Source organism: Amborella trichopoda, chromosome 3 (assembly GCF_054954075.1).
Source record: "Amborella trichopoda isolate Santa Cruz 75 chromosome 3, AtrichopodaSantaCruz75HAP2 v2.0, whole genome shotgun sequence".
Classification (NCBI taxonomy): Eukaryota; Viridiplantae; Streptophyta; class Magnoliopsida; order Amborellales; family Amborellaceae; genus Amborella; species Amborella trichopoda.
The window spans coordinates 4,694,470-4,713,496 of record NC_142338.1 but is presented as its reverse complement, the minus strand read 5'-3'; the positions used below and the strand labels follow the sequence as shown (position 1 = coordinate 4,713,496).

Sequence of the window (19,027 nt, the reverse complement as noted above, 5' to 3'; positions counted from 1 at the left end):
CCTACTTCGCCACTTGCTCCCATTTGCTGATCTATGCATGTGTGACATCTGGTAAATAATTGGGTTAGCTATGAATATGATAGTTTTCAATTCAGCACCAGACTTTCTAGTTTAAAAAATTGCAGGAATGAATTATCATTGGATCGAAGAGATGAATGAATAGGTAAAAAGCTACACAAATGCAGGAAGTCAGGAATGAATTATCATTAGAATTGTCACCTCCTTAGCCGTCCCTTATGTTTTGGATCTTCAGCAGCTCTATGTTAAAAATACTATGTTCAAGGTGATCTGAGGGAAGAGGTTTATATGGAACGACCACCTGGGTACAGAATTGGTGTGCCATAACTTAGGGTTACCAACTCACTATGGCGATTTATGGACTTAAGTAGGCATCGTGAGCATAGTCTAAGAGTTTCTACACGGAAATAGCCTCACATGATTTCCATTGCAGTTAGGTGGATTACTCGTTCTGCATTTCTATTAACTTGCATGGGATCACTCTCTTACTACTTTATGTTGACATTGCTATTCCCAGAAGCTTTTGTGATCATACTCAAACCATAAAGAAACTCTTAGATCTCAAATTTCAGATGAAAGATTTAGTTTATTAAAGTTGTTTTCTCGGTTTTAAAATTAGCTAGATTAAAACAGAGTATATGGAATGCAAGTTTAGTAATAATAGGAATAGAGATGAGGAAGTAGTTTAGATTGACAGTCATGAAGTGCCAAAAAGGCCACACTTTTGATATCTTGGGTCGATAATCCAAGAAAATGGAGAGATTGAGGAAGATGTCGCACACAGAATTAGATCTGGGTGGGTGAAGTAGAGATGTGCAACTGGAATTTTATGTGATCACCACATACCAATGAAGTTGAAGGGCAAGTTCTATAGGACAGCTGTGAGACCAACTTTGCTCTATGGGGCAGAATGTTGGGCGAACAAAAAACAATATACCTATAAAATGAGTGTAGCGGAAATGAGGATGTTAAGATGGATGAGTGACAAGACAAGAAGGGATAGAATTCTAAATCAATTCATTCGAGAAAATTTAGGTGTGGCACCAATAGGAAATAAGATAAGAGAGAATAGACTTAGGTGGATGTTAAGATGAATGATTGCAAGCCTGTCATGACCCCTGCACCTATAAATTAAAGATTTTGAGCAAAAGGTGGAGCATGTTTCACATCCGCCAAAATACCACAATGTTGTTGGGGCACTCCAGTACCTGACATTCACATGACCAGACATTGCTTTGTTGGTGAACTAGGTCTCCCAATTTATCCATGCAACATAGTCTACTCATTTTGAAGCAGTGAAATGTATACTTCCATATATTATGGTAACAACTGGTCACAACTTACTATATGTCTGAGGAAACTCATCTCCGATCCTCTCACTATTCTAGCCTATGGTGATGTTGATTGGGTTGGAGATCCAGAATTTCGTCTCATCATATTTGGTTATTGTGTCTTTCTATGACAATCTAGGTTCTTAGAGTTGTAGAAAATAATGAACATTGGCTTAGACTATTCAGCATTTATTGATCGCCCTTGGTCAGAACATCTCTCTATTGTTCTTTATTGTGATAATTGTAGCACTATTTTGATTTCTCTTAATACAGTTCATCATGGAAGGACTAAGCACATAAAAATCGATAAACACTTTGAGAGAAAAGATTGAATATCAAGAAATTGTGGCGATACATCGGTACCAAAAAACAAGTTACAGATATTTTCACCAAGGCGCTACCATGGAATTGACATTGGTTTCTCAGAGCCAAGTTGTCCGTGGTTCAAACTTATGCACAACTTACAGAGGGCTATAAGTACTATGAGATATTTGGTCCCCATATTGAGGCATAGGTGTATCATAACCTATTCTTATGTCAGTTATTTATGGTGTGTCTGTTTTTATAATTTCTCATGTACGCAACGGTATAACAGTAAACTGGTCTTAACCCTAATATGCACATGAACATGGGTCTTCTCATCAATTGAGTGGAACAACCCGAGGTCCTTATCTTCCACGCCACTCTTCCTGGTCTTCTTTATCTTTGCCCTTTAACAAAGTTTCTTACTTGTCTTCAACTCAGGCTCTCTCTAGGGAATACCGAATCAATGCCAACATCAACCAACCACTCATTGGCATCATCTATATGTCTCACAATAAGGGAGCGATTTCATTTCTCTCTTGAAAGCTCTTTTTTATCCTCTGATTATATTGAATGAAAACAAAGTCATTCATTCTCTTATGCTCGAGCAAGTTTCTCCTCTGCATGCGTTTGTTGGATAGTGGGTGAATACATGATTAGAACTTAGAAAATATAATATTTGGGGTAGTCGAAGACTAGGACAAATGGACAATGCATCCGTTAAGAAATTATCAACTTGAATGTGCTGAAGTTGCTCTCACATCCGGATGAGCTACAAGTCAAATTCCAACTGTACATAGCCATGTTTTACAAGTGATTGGCGCTTTCCTCATGATTGGCCCACCATAGAGCTACATCACATAAACCTAAATAGGGTGTATTAGCATATTTAGAAGTCAAGTTAGAAAAGTTAGGATGAAGTATTTAAATCACAAATAAGCAATGAAAAAGTAAGTTTTGAACTTGGATACATTTTGGTGCTCTGCCTTTTTGCTATAGCCGTTTCAAATGACCACATAGAGTACCTATACTTGTCCAACTCCAGTAACACTTGGTCTTGGACTTTTGTACTAGGGTTGAGTCTCATGTTGCACAGGTCATTATTATGCATTAAATCCCTTAGTATCTATCTCAGTTTCATTATAGAAACAAACAGGCTGAGATAATACCCTACTAGGTGTGGGGACCTCTCCAGCTATTTGTACTAGGGTTGAGTCTCATGTTGCACAGGTTATTAATATGCATTAAATCCCTTAGTATCTATCTCAGTTTCATTATAGAAACAAACAGGCTGAGATAATACCCTACTAGGTGTGGGGACTTCTCCAGCTATGATTCTTCTCAAACTCAAGGTAGTAAATCAAACTCAAGTATTGAATAAAGTAACCTTAGCTAGAAAAATATTTAGTAACATAATATCATGTTATATATCAATCTAAAAATAAAATCTAAATTATTTTTGCAGGAATTCAGGTATTTACTATTTAGTCATTAACAAAAAGTCGCCCAACTGTTCAAAAAAATCAATAATGTCGCACTAGCATCAACAATATGGAAAGGGACAATAATGTAAAAAAATCATTTTACTACCCCTTTTCAATCTTAGGACAAATTTAGGACTGATAAAAGAGCAAAACTATCCTAGGATGGTGAATAAATTGTCCGTAAAATAAAATCAAAACCACTCTTGAATTGGGGCCAAAATCCATAACCAAACTTGGAAGGGAAAAACACAAAACAAAAACCAATATTGAGAAGAAATCGTTTCAAAACCCAATTTCCAGAAATATGCGCAATCCTAAACCACATATGGAATGACACTAACCTTTTGAAACTTAATCCATGTTGGTGTGAATTCTTGAACTTTGGTTGCCAAAACACTTCTTTTTGCCACTTCTTCAGCTCTGGCAAACTATTGGATTGATTACTTTTTAATTTCACGAGAAATTAAAATTCAATTTTTTTTCACATCTTCAGTAATATCAAAGTTGTTTTTTTGCTTGCATTTCTCTACCAAAAAATCAAGGTAAGAATTTGTTTGTTTTGTTTTGTGTGAGTGTGTGTGTGCGTATTTTTTTTATTTCCTTTTTACCCCGGGGTGGGTTGGGGTGGTGCGGATAGAATTGCCCCCAAAACCCTTTTAAGAGGAAAAATAACAAAATGCCCATGAGGGCCTTTTTCCACTCCTCAGTCAAGATCATCAAGGATGCATTCCTTGTTGCTAAGGCAGGCACGCTTTGGTGTGGCTGCATTTGGTGCCTGCTGATGCCTGAGCATTGTTTCTGAGGTCCTCTTCCAGCTAGACCTACTCTTTTGCAATCGTGACTGAAGCTCTAAACACTGTAGGATTCTCGGCCATATTTTTTGAGTTATCAAAGCAGCACGAGTCATATCTCATACTTTTTTTGTCGTAGCTAACTTACGGTTAAACCCAATTTACCTATCAAAAAAGAAAAGGGATTGGAAACATTTCAACTAACTTATATTCTTCCTTGGTTGTGTGGATCAGGTGTATCATCCTCCTTTGACATCTATTAAGCTTTCATCCCTGATAGACCAAATAACGCCGTTGAAGGTAAGCCAGGGAAAATTTCTTTGGTTCCTTACATGTTAAGGCAACATTTCTGGACTTAATGGGTGGTTTTAGCATCAACTTATCTGTGGCTGGATATGGTAGCTTCATGAATGGTCAGTCTTTGGAAAGGGAAGAATGTGGGGAATCTTTTATGGTGCTTATCGAATTTGAGCTAGTTGTCAAAAGTCATAAAGTCGTAATATTTCTTAACGCAATGAACTGGTCTTGGGATATTTGTTCCTACCTGCATGGTTTCTTCAGGCTTGGTTGACAACTCTTCTTTTATAAAATCTTAGGAAACATGTAAACGTCAATATGTGACCAGTCCCCTGGCTGAGATTTTACTTATCCAGATCTGTGTCTGACCCTGAAGATCTTCATTATGTATAGAGGAAACTCTTTAGTACTGCCTAGCTTCAAAGTTTTTTGACTGTCGTTGCCTGGATTTGAGAGCATTGTCGTTCTTTGCACCTCTTGATTAGATCTTGAGGGAATTTGAGAGCATTTTGAGGGCCTTCAGGCTCCGCAAGGTAGGATGTGCAGGATATGTGCCTGCTTCCCTCCATCTCTGAGGGGCACATTGCCCCATTTATAAGGGAATGTGCATCATGGAGCACTATACGAGAGAAGGTACCCCTCTTGTATGTGGCCCTCTCACTCCATAAATTTATGTGTAGGTGTATATATACTGACATGCTACTACACATTATTATTACAAGTTTTCCATAGTTTTTGCACGTAATCATACACATAATTATAGGGAGAAAGGCTCCTCAATTGTCCAAGGTTTTTTATTTTGTTACCCAAAGCATGATTGGCAATTCAACTAGGGCTGCCAACATGTATTGGGGAGTGGGGTGTCTTGGAGCTAGGCCATGCCTTTGCCTGAGGCTGAAATTTGTTGGAGAGAGAGAGAGAAAGAGAGAGAGAGAGAGAGAGAGAGAGAGAGGGCCAGATTGGGGGTGAATAGACAGAGAGAGATAAAGGAGCCGGTTGGGTGAGCGGAATGAAAAAGGGCCATATTCGGTAAATAGACATAGAGAGATAATGGACAGGATAGGGCGACTAGAGATAGAGAGAATGTGCCAGATGGGGCAAATAGCAACGTTAAATAATGCGGATTCTGGCACCTAGGCGTTTTGGGTGCCTAGCCGCCTAGGCACTCGCTCAGAGACAAGGTGCCCTCACCAAAATTGAACCCCCTAACCACGCCTCAAACAAAAAACACGGAGGAGTTCTTAAGTCTTTGGGAGTTTTTAGGGCAATTTTTAGCTCCAAATTCCTCATGAAATAGACGAAAATGGAATAGTAGAATCACATAACAGATTTACGGATACAAGTCTCAAAGAGATTGTAAATTTTAAGACATTGAAATGCTTGAAATCCCAAATATCATTGTTGGAAACTAGAAGTCTAGACTAGAAATAATACACAAAGTCAACAAGGCAAAATCAAAAAACAAATACATCAAGTCATCAACCAAACATGTAAATGTATCCTAAAAAAAAAAAAAAAGGTAAAAGAAAAACACATGATTCACAACATAATATGTTGTAGCAAAATAAAATCAAAACCCTCATTCAAATATGATGATACTTCAAAAATATCAAAATCAAATCGATGTCGGTTCAAACTTCGTCTATTGGGTCATCAAAAGTCTTCAAAATCAACTACTAGAAGCTCTAAAACCACCCACGAACTATTGCATTTGTTTTGAGAAGAAATTGCAAAAATCAAAACTTTATCGATCTTTTGATAAATCACAAAAGAGTAGTTTTTTGGGGAGTTTTTCTCACCCTAAAAGCCACGATTTTTTTTTTTTGGGGTTTAGAATCCCCCCCAAAACCTTTTTCCGAGATTTTTGGGGGGGGGGAAATAACATTTTTTTTACCCTCGTCGAGGGTTCTTTTCTCCCTTCCGCAAACTATCATTGAGCGGCACCTAGGCAAGCGCCCAGACTGTAGCGTCTAGGCGGCGCCTTGCTCGCCTAGGCAGATGCCCGGAGACATGCCGCCTAATTCCACCGCCTGATAGCTCTTAGGTGTGTTTTGAAATTTTTATCCTAGGCGTTTAAGCGGCCTGATTTTCGAACACTGGTGAATAGATATATAGAGATAGAGAGAGGGAGGAAAGGTAGGGCTGAGAGAGGTCGATTTGGGTCCTTAGCTTGGGAATTTGGGCTTTTTTCTTTTAACCCTAGATGGAATATAGAAAAATTATAGTTTATAGACTATAGCCTTCATAGGTTATATAATGGTTATAGTTCTTAGATTTCATAAAGGCTATAGTCTATAATGTATATTATATTGACTATTATAGATAACAGTATGTAGAGTAGATGAATTTTCAAGGGGGTCACAGATGGCTTGTCCTGGTCTGAAAATTCATCTCGCCTATTATGTCTGGTTTGGGCTCAGGTTGTGGGGGCCTAAAGTGTGCCACAAACACGGCTCGAAGTCAGCCCTCAAGTCCGGCCCGTTTGTCAGCCCTAAATACTATACCAATGATCTTGCCACCCACAGAGGTGAGTCGGTAATAAAAAAAGGTTGAATTGTCGATTGGAAACCCAGTATTATAACTTATAATATGTCTGAGTTTTATGTTTGTTATCAATGCATTATATATTGCATATATCTATATCTACACATCATTACAATAAAAACATCTGTGTATCTATTTGTATTTTGGTAGTCATTGCACAATATTGAAAAATAAATAATAAACTTCATAATGCTGATAACAAGTAAATACTTAATTCCTAAAAAAATCTGAGCAGGTAACTATGATGATATTTTAGACAATAATTCCTATAATGCTAATAATATCGTAAATATGTGGTAGTAATACTAATAGTAAAGTAAACGATAAGTGTGTCAGTCCAACAGAAGCCTCCTATGGAAAGGGGTGTTTCCACTTTTCCCTGGCTAAAGTGCTTAACTACCCTTGACCAAAAGGTTTGCAATATAGGGTGATATATATGATAGAGCTTCTGTTAATTAAGACTGGGTTTGGGAGTTTTGCATGTTAAAATTGCTAGTGCACTAAATGTGTACATGCAATATTTCTAGTGCACTAAATGTGGTGCCCCATTGTAAGCTGTAATTAGGTGGAAAATGGGCGGGGGTCCTTTTCAAAATGCATTTTAAAATGCTGCTAATAATCATGTTCACCTGCCAACATATTCTTCACAATTGAGTCATAATGCATTAAACACACTTTCCCAAATGCAGCCTAAAATATAGACCAAAATCATTTAGTTGAGATAACAAGATTCCTACAATTATTCTACTTGTTCCTGTTATGTTTTCCTTTCATGTGTTTTCAGTTTTGTCATCATGAATGTGCTTTCATTTTGATCCACATTCTCTAACTCTTGGTCTGGACTTCTTTCTTGCATAGTCAGAAATGTAATTGAACTCTTTATAATTATTTGGTTGTTATTAATGTTGCACAGTTGGTTTTAACCATAGCTTGTTTTGTTCCTTTTGAAATCGCATACTTGAGGAAAGTTGGGATCGTGTGCTTCAGAATCAGTCGTTGTCTGGTCTCATTGAGATTATCACTAGTACTTCTTCCGATATATTACTGTTGTGACAAGGAATCAATGTCATTTCGCTATTCTACTATCACTCATGCTGTTAAAATTTTACTGTGGTTAATCTTTGACTTAGGATCTATCTAATTTTATGTACAAGCAGGAACAATCAAGGATTGTACCAAGGGCCATTCACTCAATTAACCTCGATCCATCTTGCCCATATCAACTGGCATTTTCTCTAGATAATGGTTGGTATGTGAAAGAAATATAAGATAAACATCCACTTGGTTCTTTTGGAATTATTATAGCCACAGGAGCCATTTCATATATTTATGTTCCAAGTCATCATGCTCATGCATCACAATGCGCATTGAATAATTCTCTGCTCCTGGGCTTTCAAACAATAAAAAGAGAAGAAACTGTTGGGTTTGGTGGTGGTTCAAATTTTAGTGCTAGATTCAAGTACTCAAATTTAAAGGCAAGTATTTGTGGTAAGTTACTACATCCCTTGAACAGAAAAGAAAATGATTAGAAGTAATGTGATGCAATATAATTGAGTGATGTTTAGTTGCATATGATTATAAGGTATGTTGATTTATCATAGCATATGATTATAAGGTATGTTGAAATTAAAGAAGAGAAAAGAACTGTTAGATAGGTTCTAGAGAAAGAGAGAGGAAATAAAATAGAGGAGAAGAAGAAGAAGAGAGTGAGAATGGTGTGGTAGTCTATTGTGACCTCCACACCTATTGTTTATATTAAATTGGAACCTAATTACAAACCATGGACAATACTGTCCTAACCATGGACAATACTGTCCTTACTTGGACAAAGAAGACAAATAAGTCCTAAATAAAGATAAAAGACATTTCTGCCCATCAAATACAATAAAGCTTAATTCTTTTATTTCCAGCACTATGTAGTATGTTTTGTGCATTTGTGTATCGATTTCACTCATTGTGACCATGTTTTTACTTCATTTTATTGTACGAGCTATTTTTTGGCCTTAGAACACACCATTACTACTTGTAAGAGTATGCACTTGGCTAAGAGCTCATAGTCTGATCCATATGGTGATCATCACCTGATGACCATGAGTTATCAAATAATGATGTAGGAGAGTCCCACATTACAATTCATCATCATCATCAAAGTTTTTTCCCAACTAATTAGGGTCAGCAATATAAATCTTAGTCCGCGATTCTACTTTATTAAGGGCCATACCTTCAGTGAGGCTATAAATTCCCATATCTTTTCTCATTACTTCCAACCATGTCCTTTTGGGCCACTCCTTTGCCCTATTTGAACCTTCCACTTGAAGGGTCCACACTCCACATTACAATTCAATTTCATAAAATTATGTCCCTACTTTTCTACATCCATGGCCAAAGTCCAATGACCCCGGTCCATTTCCAGATGGGGATAAACCATATGTCTTGGCTGTTGATCTGGACATATCGATCAATACCATATTCTTCTGTTGCCCAAAACTCACAGCCATGGGCATACTTTGTCTCATTGAGATTAGTTTGTTATTTTAAGCATTTCTGCTGTGTCATATCTGTATTTAGGCCCATGTATGTCTTCCTGTGAAATTTGACACTGAAAAGCACTCAACATTGAAATTTTGTTGTCTTATCTGATTTTCAGCTGGTATTGTTATTATATTTTCTGGTTCAATCGATATTTTCCCTATGCAGGTCTGGGGTTCTGAACTTGTTTAGTTTAAGAGTAACACACATGCATTGTCCCCCTCCTTGGTTGTAAGTGTATATTTGTCCTTCTATAAATGGCTCCTGTCAAAGTTCAGATTAATATTTCCAGCCCAACATTTATTATTTGTTCGGTACATGCATGCGTGGAGCTTAGAAATTTGCCAAAGGCTGAAGACAATTTTATTCTGCTTAAAAGAAAACCATCATGGCTGCCATCAAGTTCGGTATGATTATTGTTCTCTGCTGGTCTTTGTACATGAATTCATCGTCCTTTCATTGATAGAATTAATGTTTTACAGTTTCCTGAGGAAAAGAATGCAATCTATTTATGGAGAACAACTTGAAATGCGTAGGCAACCACATGTGATTTGCTCTCACTGATTGCTTAGTTGTAGCATTGTATTGTTGCTACGTACATATGGTGCTTGGCATGTAGAAATTTCTTGTTATTGTAGTTCTTCGTACTTGAGTTTGATTCAAGGATCACCAAAGAGACGAAAACTGTGAACTAGATCCATTGTTGCAAAGTTTGCTGTACCTGTCATTGGTTGAGAATTGAGATTGACTGCATGTTTTTACATTGCCAAATCATTTTGACCTGTTGTAGTAATTCTGCAATAAATGCTGAAAATAAACTTCCTTTAATAGTTGTTTGAAACATATGTAATAACATGAAACCCGTGGCACTACATTGTGTATTATTACTAGCAAGTATAAGTTATAATTTGCAATGACTACAATTTTGAATCTATAAAGAACTTGTCTGCCTATGCCATTATGCAGGTTAATACTTGCTCAGTTTCAAGATTTTAGTCACATTTGTTTTCCATTGGCTAATGCCAGAAGTTATGCAAAAGAGGGAAGATGAGAATATCACGATCAGTTCAATGCTGCAGGTTTATAAACCCAAAAGCCATTGGTAGTTTGAGGTTGCTTGATATTGAATGGATGCAATGAAAATTTTGGTTTTCTTTCCCCAAGAATATCCAGACTCTGTTGAATTGGGGACTTGATTACATGTGCTAGATCTCCTGTCATCCAGATTTTTTTAGGGAAAGGCAAATCAGGGCAAAATTCGAAAAGGGTCCAGAAATCCTGTTTTATCAATCGGTGTTACCTTCAGGTTCATACCTGCAAATCCAGTGATTTGAGGAATGGGCTAGACTGGCCCTCTTAAGTGTTCAACTTGAAGTTGGACTTATAATCTACTATTCTACTTTGGATCTGGACTTCCTAGAAACCTGTCAATATCAGTGCCTGACTTGTTAAAGCATCCAACCTAGTGGTCCTACTGGTTTTGATTGGAAGCTGGTGGTGAACTGTTCCATTTTTTCCGTCAACCCAGTTTCCGAAAGTCCTATGAAATTGGTTGTCATCCCGTTGGATCAGTTTTTAAGGATTTGGCTGTGGACCAAGCTATTGGGTCGTTTCCATCTAGGAGAAATCTTTATTTGCTTTCCTTTTCTGGGTTGTTCTGGTTGGGATGTTCTAGCCTTCTTTCTATTAACTGCTTCAAAGCTGCTTCCCTATTGCCTCAGAGATATTGTGAGTGCGGGTATTAGAAAGCCCTAAGACCCTCTTTGAAAGAGTGCATTTCCATATCTAAATCATTGACTATCATGTTAAAAGTTTCAATATTAATCTTTTAACTCTAACAACTAAACTTTGACATGAGGTCGGAAGTATAGATGCTTATCCTTACAATTCAGGGGAAATGGATTTGATATCTATCAAAAAGAAATTGTTATAGTGGTTAAGAAAGCAAACTAACTAAATCTAGGGCCTCTTGTTTGTAGGAGATTTTTGCACTGCATTCTTAGAATGTGTTAATATATGTTTACTTATACGAGTTTCATACATTAGCTACTGTATGCTATATCATTTATGTTATATATATCAAGGTTCCAAAAAACTCTAGGTGGCCCCTAGGTAGCCTGCCTGGCCTAGGCACCCAGCACCTAGGTGGCTGCCTAAAACCTCAAGCATCCTGAGACGATAGACTTTAAAAAATATGCATATATGCGCTGTCCAAATCAGTGTTCGAAAATTTGGCCGCCTGACCGCCTAGGCGAAAAATTTCAAAAAACGTCTGGGTGCTGTCTGGGTGGTGGAATTATGCAGCCTGTCTCCAGCCGCCCGCCTAGGCACCGCCCAGTGACAATTTGCCGAAGGGCGAAAAAAACCTTGACGAGGGTAAAAAAATGTCATTTTTCCCTCCTAAAAAAGGGGGAAAAAGGTTTTGGGGGGTATTCTAAACCCCCAAAACAAAAACCGTGGCTTTTAGTGTGAGAAAAACTCTCCAAAAAACTACTCTTTTGTGATTTTTCGAAAAATCGATAAAGTTTTGATTTTTGCGATTTATTCCCAAAACAAAGGCAATAATATTTCGTAGATGGATTTAGAGCTTCTAGTAGTTGATTTTGAGGACTTTTAGCGACCCAATAGACACAGTTTGCACCGACATCGATTTGATTTTGATATTTTTAAAGTAGTATCATATTTGAAAGAGAGTTTTGATTTTGTTTTGCTACAAAATATTATGTCGCGAATCATGTGTTTTTTCTTTGACTTTTTTTTTTTTTCTTTTACGATATATTTACATGTTTGGTTGATGACTTGATATATTTGTTTTTTAATTTTATCTTGTTAACTTTGTGTATCATTTCTAGTCTAGACTTCTAGTTTCCTACAATGATATTTGGGATTTTACAATCTCTTTGAAACTTTTATCTGTAAATCTGTTATGTGATTGTACTATTACATTTACATTTATTTCACGAGGCGTTTGGGGCTCTAAAATTTCCCTAAAAACTCCCAAAGACTTAAAACCATGCCCTAAGAACTCCCCTATTTTTTTTGTTTGGGGCGGGGGGTTCAATTTTGGTGAGGGCACCCCATCTCTAGGCGGGCGCCTAGGCAGCTAGCCGCCCAAAATGCCTAGGCGCCTGAATCCGCATTTTTGAACATTGGTCCAAATTCACATATATGCAGATGCTCATGTCAATTTTGTATTTTTTGCATTTATATGCGCTCTAACATTTTTATGCAAGTATATGCGCATGAATGTTGGAAGTAGATCAAAACTTTAAATCGTTAGAAGTTTTGATTCTTTGAATATCTGAAATAATAAAAAAAATAAACTAGTCCATAGTGTATTTGTGTCCATATTCCATAGTGGCATAGTCCATAGTTTGTACAATCATCATATGCATAGACTCCAAGTCTCCAATATGACCATTACAAAATGATGCAATATAAAAAATAAGACGCAGCACAAGAAAAGAGAGAGTAAATCTTCGATTCTTCAAATCAGCAAAATGATCATCATTTTCATTCATCATCCCTAGGACCTACATCTAGGTTGAGGCCATCATCATCGGAATCATCATCCTCTTCAACATATTGGTCATCTACCTCAATTTCTTCCTGTATATGCCTCCTCATCTTTTTCCTCCTCTCACTCCCTACTCCTTTGTGAAGTACCCACAGCAGTTGCTGCTTGAGTGGCCCTTCTGGAGTCAGAAGCTGGATTGGAGGCCTCCTCAACCATATCCCATGTTAAACCTCCCCAGGGGAAGACCTCTTCAGTCTAGGGTCTCCAACGAACCACTCAATCGTATTCTTCTTGTCCTTCTAAGCAGTAGGATTCCTCTTCGCATACCGATTGAACTTCTCCTTAGCGTCTGATTATATCTAGCGAATGCCAAATCATTGAGTTACCTTTGCTCAAAGTTTATTCCTTTTTTTTTATATGCACCTATAAGAGGAAAAAAATAAATGCATAAGTACTATGTGAGCCATCTGGATTTTTAAATTTAGGCTTGAAGAAAACTAAAGTAAACCTGTAAAGGTATAATTAGTACTATATATCTATAGTTTGTGTCTTTACTGCCGTTTTGGGGTTTCTTTCATTTCCGACATTCCTTTTTAGCCATTTGGCACCATGCACGTCTGCTGCATAGATACCCCCTTCAGTTTTGTTTTGTACCATTGAGAGACTATGTCGAATTTTTTTTTGTTTTTTGTTTTTAATTTACTTTTCTTGCTATCAAATGTTTACAATTAAGCATTTCTGCTCTATATTGGATTAATATCAGTGTTGTGAATTTCCCAGTTAAATGTTCCCTTTTGTTCGAAGTGCAGATATTCGCCAGTGCATCATCCTCAGGGAAAGGGATTCATCTTTTAGATTTCCATCCAAATCCTAGCTCAGCATGTCATGTAGACTACAAGTGAGTAACACTGATTTTATCAATTTCAATCTTTTTAATGACAATAGATTGTTGCCAAAAGATTACATACTCCTGTGTATACTGTCTATATACTCCCTTGGGCAAAATTCATGGTAAGAATTTTTTTAGATCCCAAATTTTGGGGATGTAATCTCTAGAATCCGGTGACTAACCTCAAAAAAAAATCTCACCCTCTATGTGCCTAAAAAATAAGAAGGAAAGATCTCGATATTCAATACCCAAATAACTATTTTAGATGAATTTAAAAAATTCCCAAATAACTATTTTAACTGAGTTGTTTTACAGTATGCTCCCATGAGAGCATGCAATATGTTCTCTAGATTGTTTTTCTGTTTTTAATGAAAATATTTTTAAGTATTTCTGTTTTGATAGTGAGGAAACAGAGACTGGTATCGGACAACGGGGATGGCGGGCAACTAATGTGTTCGTTTCATTATCGAAGGAGGCCACAGTGTGTGCAGCACATCCCCTCGAGACTACCATCATTGTGGGAACCAAGGTACGATTCTATTGTGAGAATAAAAAGAAATGGCAAAAAATGAAAAAAAATTAAAGATCAAATGAATTAAAACATTTCCAAAATGATCACGACAAACTTAGAAAACCCACAGTTAAAGCAACCTGTTTCACCAACAAAAATGCACCAGACATTTGCTTGAAAATCAATGCATCTCCAATGCATGCAACTAGATCCCATAATTTCTTGACATGAATCATGCTGCTCTTTTAGAGCAGATGACATTTCCTAAAGTTTCACTTCACACAGTATTTGCTTGATTTACAATTAAAGCAATCTGTTAAACCGGACTATTTCGTTCAAGATGAATGCATCTACAATGCTGCAATTGGATCCAACAATTAATTTACAAGAATCATGCCGCTCTTGCAGAAGAGTTGACATTTCCAAAAGTTTCTCTTAATGAAGTATTTGCTTAGTATCATTCTATCAGTTAACCAGATTGAATGTCATTCCAGGATTCCTTATTGCTCACTGTCTCCCAAAAGTTTGAGTCCTCGAGCTGCTCAAGCATGTCTAGTGAGAGGTAATCCTGTAGCCTGCACATATCATACACAACATGTGTGGTAGTCATGGACAGTCCAGATCTATTGGGATACAGAATCTGGACTGTGCATTGTGGAAATTGTCTTTGTGATCGTGACTATTTGAATCTCTGAAATGGGTGCCATGACCATGTCTATTACTTTGAGAAGATCTTTAACAAATTCTATGATTTCAATCTGGTATCATACACTAACTTGTGTAGGTTGTATTTGCAGTATATAATTTGTCCTCTTGCAAAAAGCCAACAGATTTTGAAAAATCCTGTGATCATATGGGAAATACTGATATCTGACATGACAGCCTGTTTAATTGTCTTGCATGAGCTTCTCTTCCTATATATTATTATTGTATTTTACTATTATACAGTGATGTCCTAAACAACAAATAAGCCCTTTCGAACTTGAATACAATAAAAACAAGTATAAACTTGAACATTCACAACATGCCCCAACTAGCTAGTGTATAAGTATTCCTCATGCTAGCTTGCTTAAGATCACTTGTGGTTGAGTTTTCCCGATGGCCACAGTAAGAATGTCTGCTAGCTGATCGTTGGTTTTCGCATAATGGAAGGCAAATTTCTTTAGTAGCAACTCTTTAAATGTTGGTCTACTAATATGTGCTTGGTTCTGTCATACTAAACTGGTTGTGAGCTATACTAATGGCTGCCTTGTTATCATAATACAACGACATAGACCCATTCATTGTAAATAGGATTTTTAGGCCATGCGGTTCTCATGCACCACGAGCCATGGGTGGATCCTATGCATCTGCACTTAAACGAGCTACAACTGTATGTTTTGTACTTCATGTCACAAGGTTATCCCCTACCAGAGTACAAGCGCCTTATGTAGATCTGCCATCCACAATAGAACCAGCCCAATCTGCATCTGTATAAGCCTCAATTTCTAGGTGTCCATAATTAGCAGACAACAGTCCTTCACCTGATGAAGTCAATAATCTTAGAACTCTATAATTTGATCGAAGAGTCGTTTGTGAGCATGCTTGAATTTCCTATTCAAATTCACAACATATGCAATGTCTGGATGTGTAAGTGAAAGATATATCAACCAAACCATGTTTTCTGTAACCTAGAAAGAGGGTCAAAACATGGTTATACAAAATGAAGAAAAAATTGAGTTACCCAAAACACTGTCTTGTGTAAGCATGAAAAAAGGAATACAACTTGTGACAATACTATTTTCACACCAGAGCTTACCACTTTATTAAATACAATTAATTATGCCAAAACATCCACACAAATTAGAGAGAGAAAACACCATTAATTTTGAATTTTAGAGAGAGAACGTATCTTAAAATTTTAAAAAGATAAACAATATCAAATTTTAGAGAGAGGAACTACTAAAGTTTTTTAGAGAGAGAAAGTATCTTAAAACTTTAGAGAGCAACTAATCAAAGTTTAGAGAGAGAAATTACTTGAAATTGTTTAGAGAGAAACTATCTCAAAATTTTTAGAAAGAGTATCTCAAATTTTAAGTTTTAAATAGAGAAGGTATCTCAAAATTTAAGAGAGAGAGAGAGAAGCTATATCAAATTTTAGAGAGAAAAATTACTCAAAAATTTTAGAGATAAAAAATATCTTAAAATTTTAGAAAGAAACTATCTTAAATTTCAAGTTTTAGAGAGTAAATAAATCTTAAAATTTTAGAGAGAGAAACTATGTCATATTTTAAACAGAGAAATTACATGAAATTTTTTAGAGAAAGAAACTATCTCAAATTTCAAGTTTTAGAGAGAGAAACTATCTCAAATTTCTAGTTTTTGAGAGAAAGTATTATAAAATTTTAGAGAGTGAAACCATACCAACTTTTAGAGAAAGAAGCTTACTAAAAAAATTTAGAGAGAAATATCTGAAAATTTTTAGTAAAAAAAACTATCTGAAAATTTCAAGTTTTAAAAAGAAGAGTATTTTAAAATTTTAGAGATATAAACGATATGAAATTTTATAGATAGAGATTATCTAAAAAATTTTAGGGAGAAAAACTATCTCAAAATTTTTAGAGAGAAACTATCTTAAATTTCAAGTTTTAGAGAGAGAAAGTATATTAAAATTTTAGAGAGAGAAAACACCGAAATTTTTAGAAAAAGAAACTATTTCAAAATTTTTGAAGGGAATTTATATTAAGCTTTAGAGAGAGAGAGAGAATCTTAAACTTTTAGAGAGAAAGTACCTAATTTGTTTTTAGAGAGTAACTATCTTAAAATTTGTAGAGAGAAGCTATATCAAATTTTAAATTTTAGAGAGAGAAATTACATCAAAATTTACAGAGAGAAATAACCTGAAACTTTTTAGATATATGACTATCTCAAAACTTTTAGAGAAAGAAATTATATCAAATTTTAAGTTCTAGGGAGAAAGTATCTTAAAACTTTAGAGAGGGAAGCTATATCAAGTTTTAGAGAGAGAAACTATTTAAAAATATTTAGGGAGACTTTCAAAAAATTCAGATATATTTTTTCGAATTTTAAGTTTTAGAGAGGGAAAGTATTTAAAGTTTTGTGAGAGAAACTATATCAAATTTTAGAAAGAGAAACTACCTAAAAACGTTTTGAGATTGAAAGTATCTCAAAAATTTTAGAAAGAGTAATTGTCAACTATTTGAAATTTCAAAGTTTTGGAGAGAGAAACTATCTCAAAATATTTGGAGAGAAACTATATCAAATTTAAAGTTTAATATAGTTTTATCTCTAAAAATGTTGAGATAGTTTCTCTCGCTAAAATTCTTTAGGTAGTTTCCCTCTCTAAAATTTGGTGTAGTTTCTCTATCTAAATTTCTATAATGGAGAAAAAAATAATGTATTGTTGCATACCAAAGATGTGTAACATAATTTCACATGAAAATATTTTGCAGGAAAATGTTTCATATCTACCAAATGTGTGTAAACAGTGTAAAGCCATGTTATGTAAATAGAGGATCCAAACGAATGATTTGTCTAACCTGGGTATTATCTACAAGCTATCCAAACAGTATTTCTCAATAAGGTCTTGGTATAACCAGAGATTGCATGACAACAGTGTAAAGCCATGTTATGTAAATAGAGGATCCAAACGAATGATTTTGTCTAACCTGGGTATTATCTACAAGCTATCCAAACAGTATTTCTCAATAAGGTCTTGGTATAACCAGAGATTGCATGACCGTGATATGATCCAAAACATGGTTTTGTTTACCCTAAGATGCAAACGGGCCCTTCAAGATTTTCCCTTTGGATTTGGCCATTTCTATCAAGAAAATACTTCTATGGACCTAGATCTTGTATTTCAAACTCCCTTGTCAAAAAGTTATTGAGTTATTAAATTTCCTTAGAACAATTAAATAGTGTCATAATATCATCTACATATACAATTAGGGGTGGTACTGACCTTGCTATGTTTGACAAATAAGGTGTGTTTGCATGACTTTATGTATACACAATTCTTTGAGGGGCACCACTAAACCTCTCACATCGAGCTCATTGAGATTGCTTTAGTCACCATGTTCTTCTGTTTTCGCCGAGTATCGACTTTTAATTTTCTCTTTATCTCGGGAATAGATTGAACCCACTGACGACCTGAGATCTAGACAGAAGACCACTACACTCTCGTTGAAGAGAGGTGGGAGAAAAATTAGTCTTCTCCAAAAAAAAAAAAAAAAAAAAAAAAAAAAAAAAGAAAGGGTCGAAGTCTATAGAGGCAAATTTCTTTCTCGACATGGATCAAAACATTTGTACCCTTTTTGAGAAGAAGGATAAACAGGAAAAATATATTTTACAAATATGAGATCCAACTTTGTACAGTACAAACCAAGAACATGAGCAAAGTAGATGCAACTAAAGAGTTTAGGGGGGACGCTAAATAATATAAAATTTTCCTTTTATAAAATTTATTTCATGTTCTTATTTTTATTTATAGACTCTTACGCTTTTTATTTAGGGTGCGGTTTGTTTAGAGTCGAGCCTCTAAACAATCAAATTAAAACCCATCTTCAAATAGGGCCGAGAAATGTGGTTTCAATATTGTAAATCTTTGATTAGCCTTAAAATATATGTTTAGTTTTAATTATAAAATTTAAAGCTTAAAAAATGGTGTACGTCGAGCATATCTATGTAAACTTGAATAACTTAAAAATTGACGGTCTAAAATGCCTTACAAGATGCATTATTTTTAAAACTTGAAATCCATTTTTTTATCAAATCCATACATCTTGATGTCGAGATGATCAATTTGAGGATA

General features: G+C 35.7%; 1 protein-coding gene and 1 long non-coding RNA gene across 51 annotated transcripts in view; one reads left to right on the top strand and one right to left on the bottom strand.

Moving 5' to 3' along the window:
• The window catches only part of LOC18439884 (Transducin/WD40 repeat-like superfamily protein), a 57,507-nt gene extending 42,392 nt beyond the window's left edge, over nt 1-15,115 (top strand). For 31 of the 50 annotated variants that reach the window (XR_016052790.1, XM_088862965.1, XM_088862961.1 and 28 more), the window contains 8 exons: nt 4,162-4,227; nt 7,926-8,017; nt 9,466-9,528; nt 9,635-9,704; nt 13,624-13,712; nt 14,106-14,232; nt 14,709-14,776; nt 15,012-15,115. Coding sequence is in view for 36 of the 50 variants with exons in the window: in XM_088862965.1 (XP_088719091.1) it covers nt 4,162-4,227; nt 7,926-8,017; nt 9,466-9,528; nt 9,635-9,704; nt 13,624-13,712; nt 14,106-14,232; nt 14,709-14,776; nt 15,012-15,018 (582 nt within the window). In the remaining 14 variants the exon portion in view is untranslated. Of the gene's footprint in view, nt 1-4,161; nt 4,228-7,925; nt 8,018-9,465; nt 9,529-9,634; nt 9,705-13,623; nt 13,713-14,105; nt 14,233-14,708 lie in introns of those variants that run through there. The other 19 variants (XM_088862964.1, XM_088862958.1, XM_088862963.1 and 16 more) reach the window with 11 other exon arrangements.
• On the bottom strand, nt 12,570-18,296 carry LOC148782697 (uncharacterized). Its single transcript, XR_016052798.1, has 2 exons — nt 18,179-18,296; nt 12,570-13,237 (listed from the first exon to the last, which is right to left on the bottom strand). It is a non-coding gene; the product is annotated as an uncharacterized LOC148782697 (long non-coding RNA).
• Nucleotides 18,297-19,027: the final 731 nt, after the last annotated feature.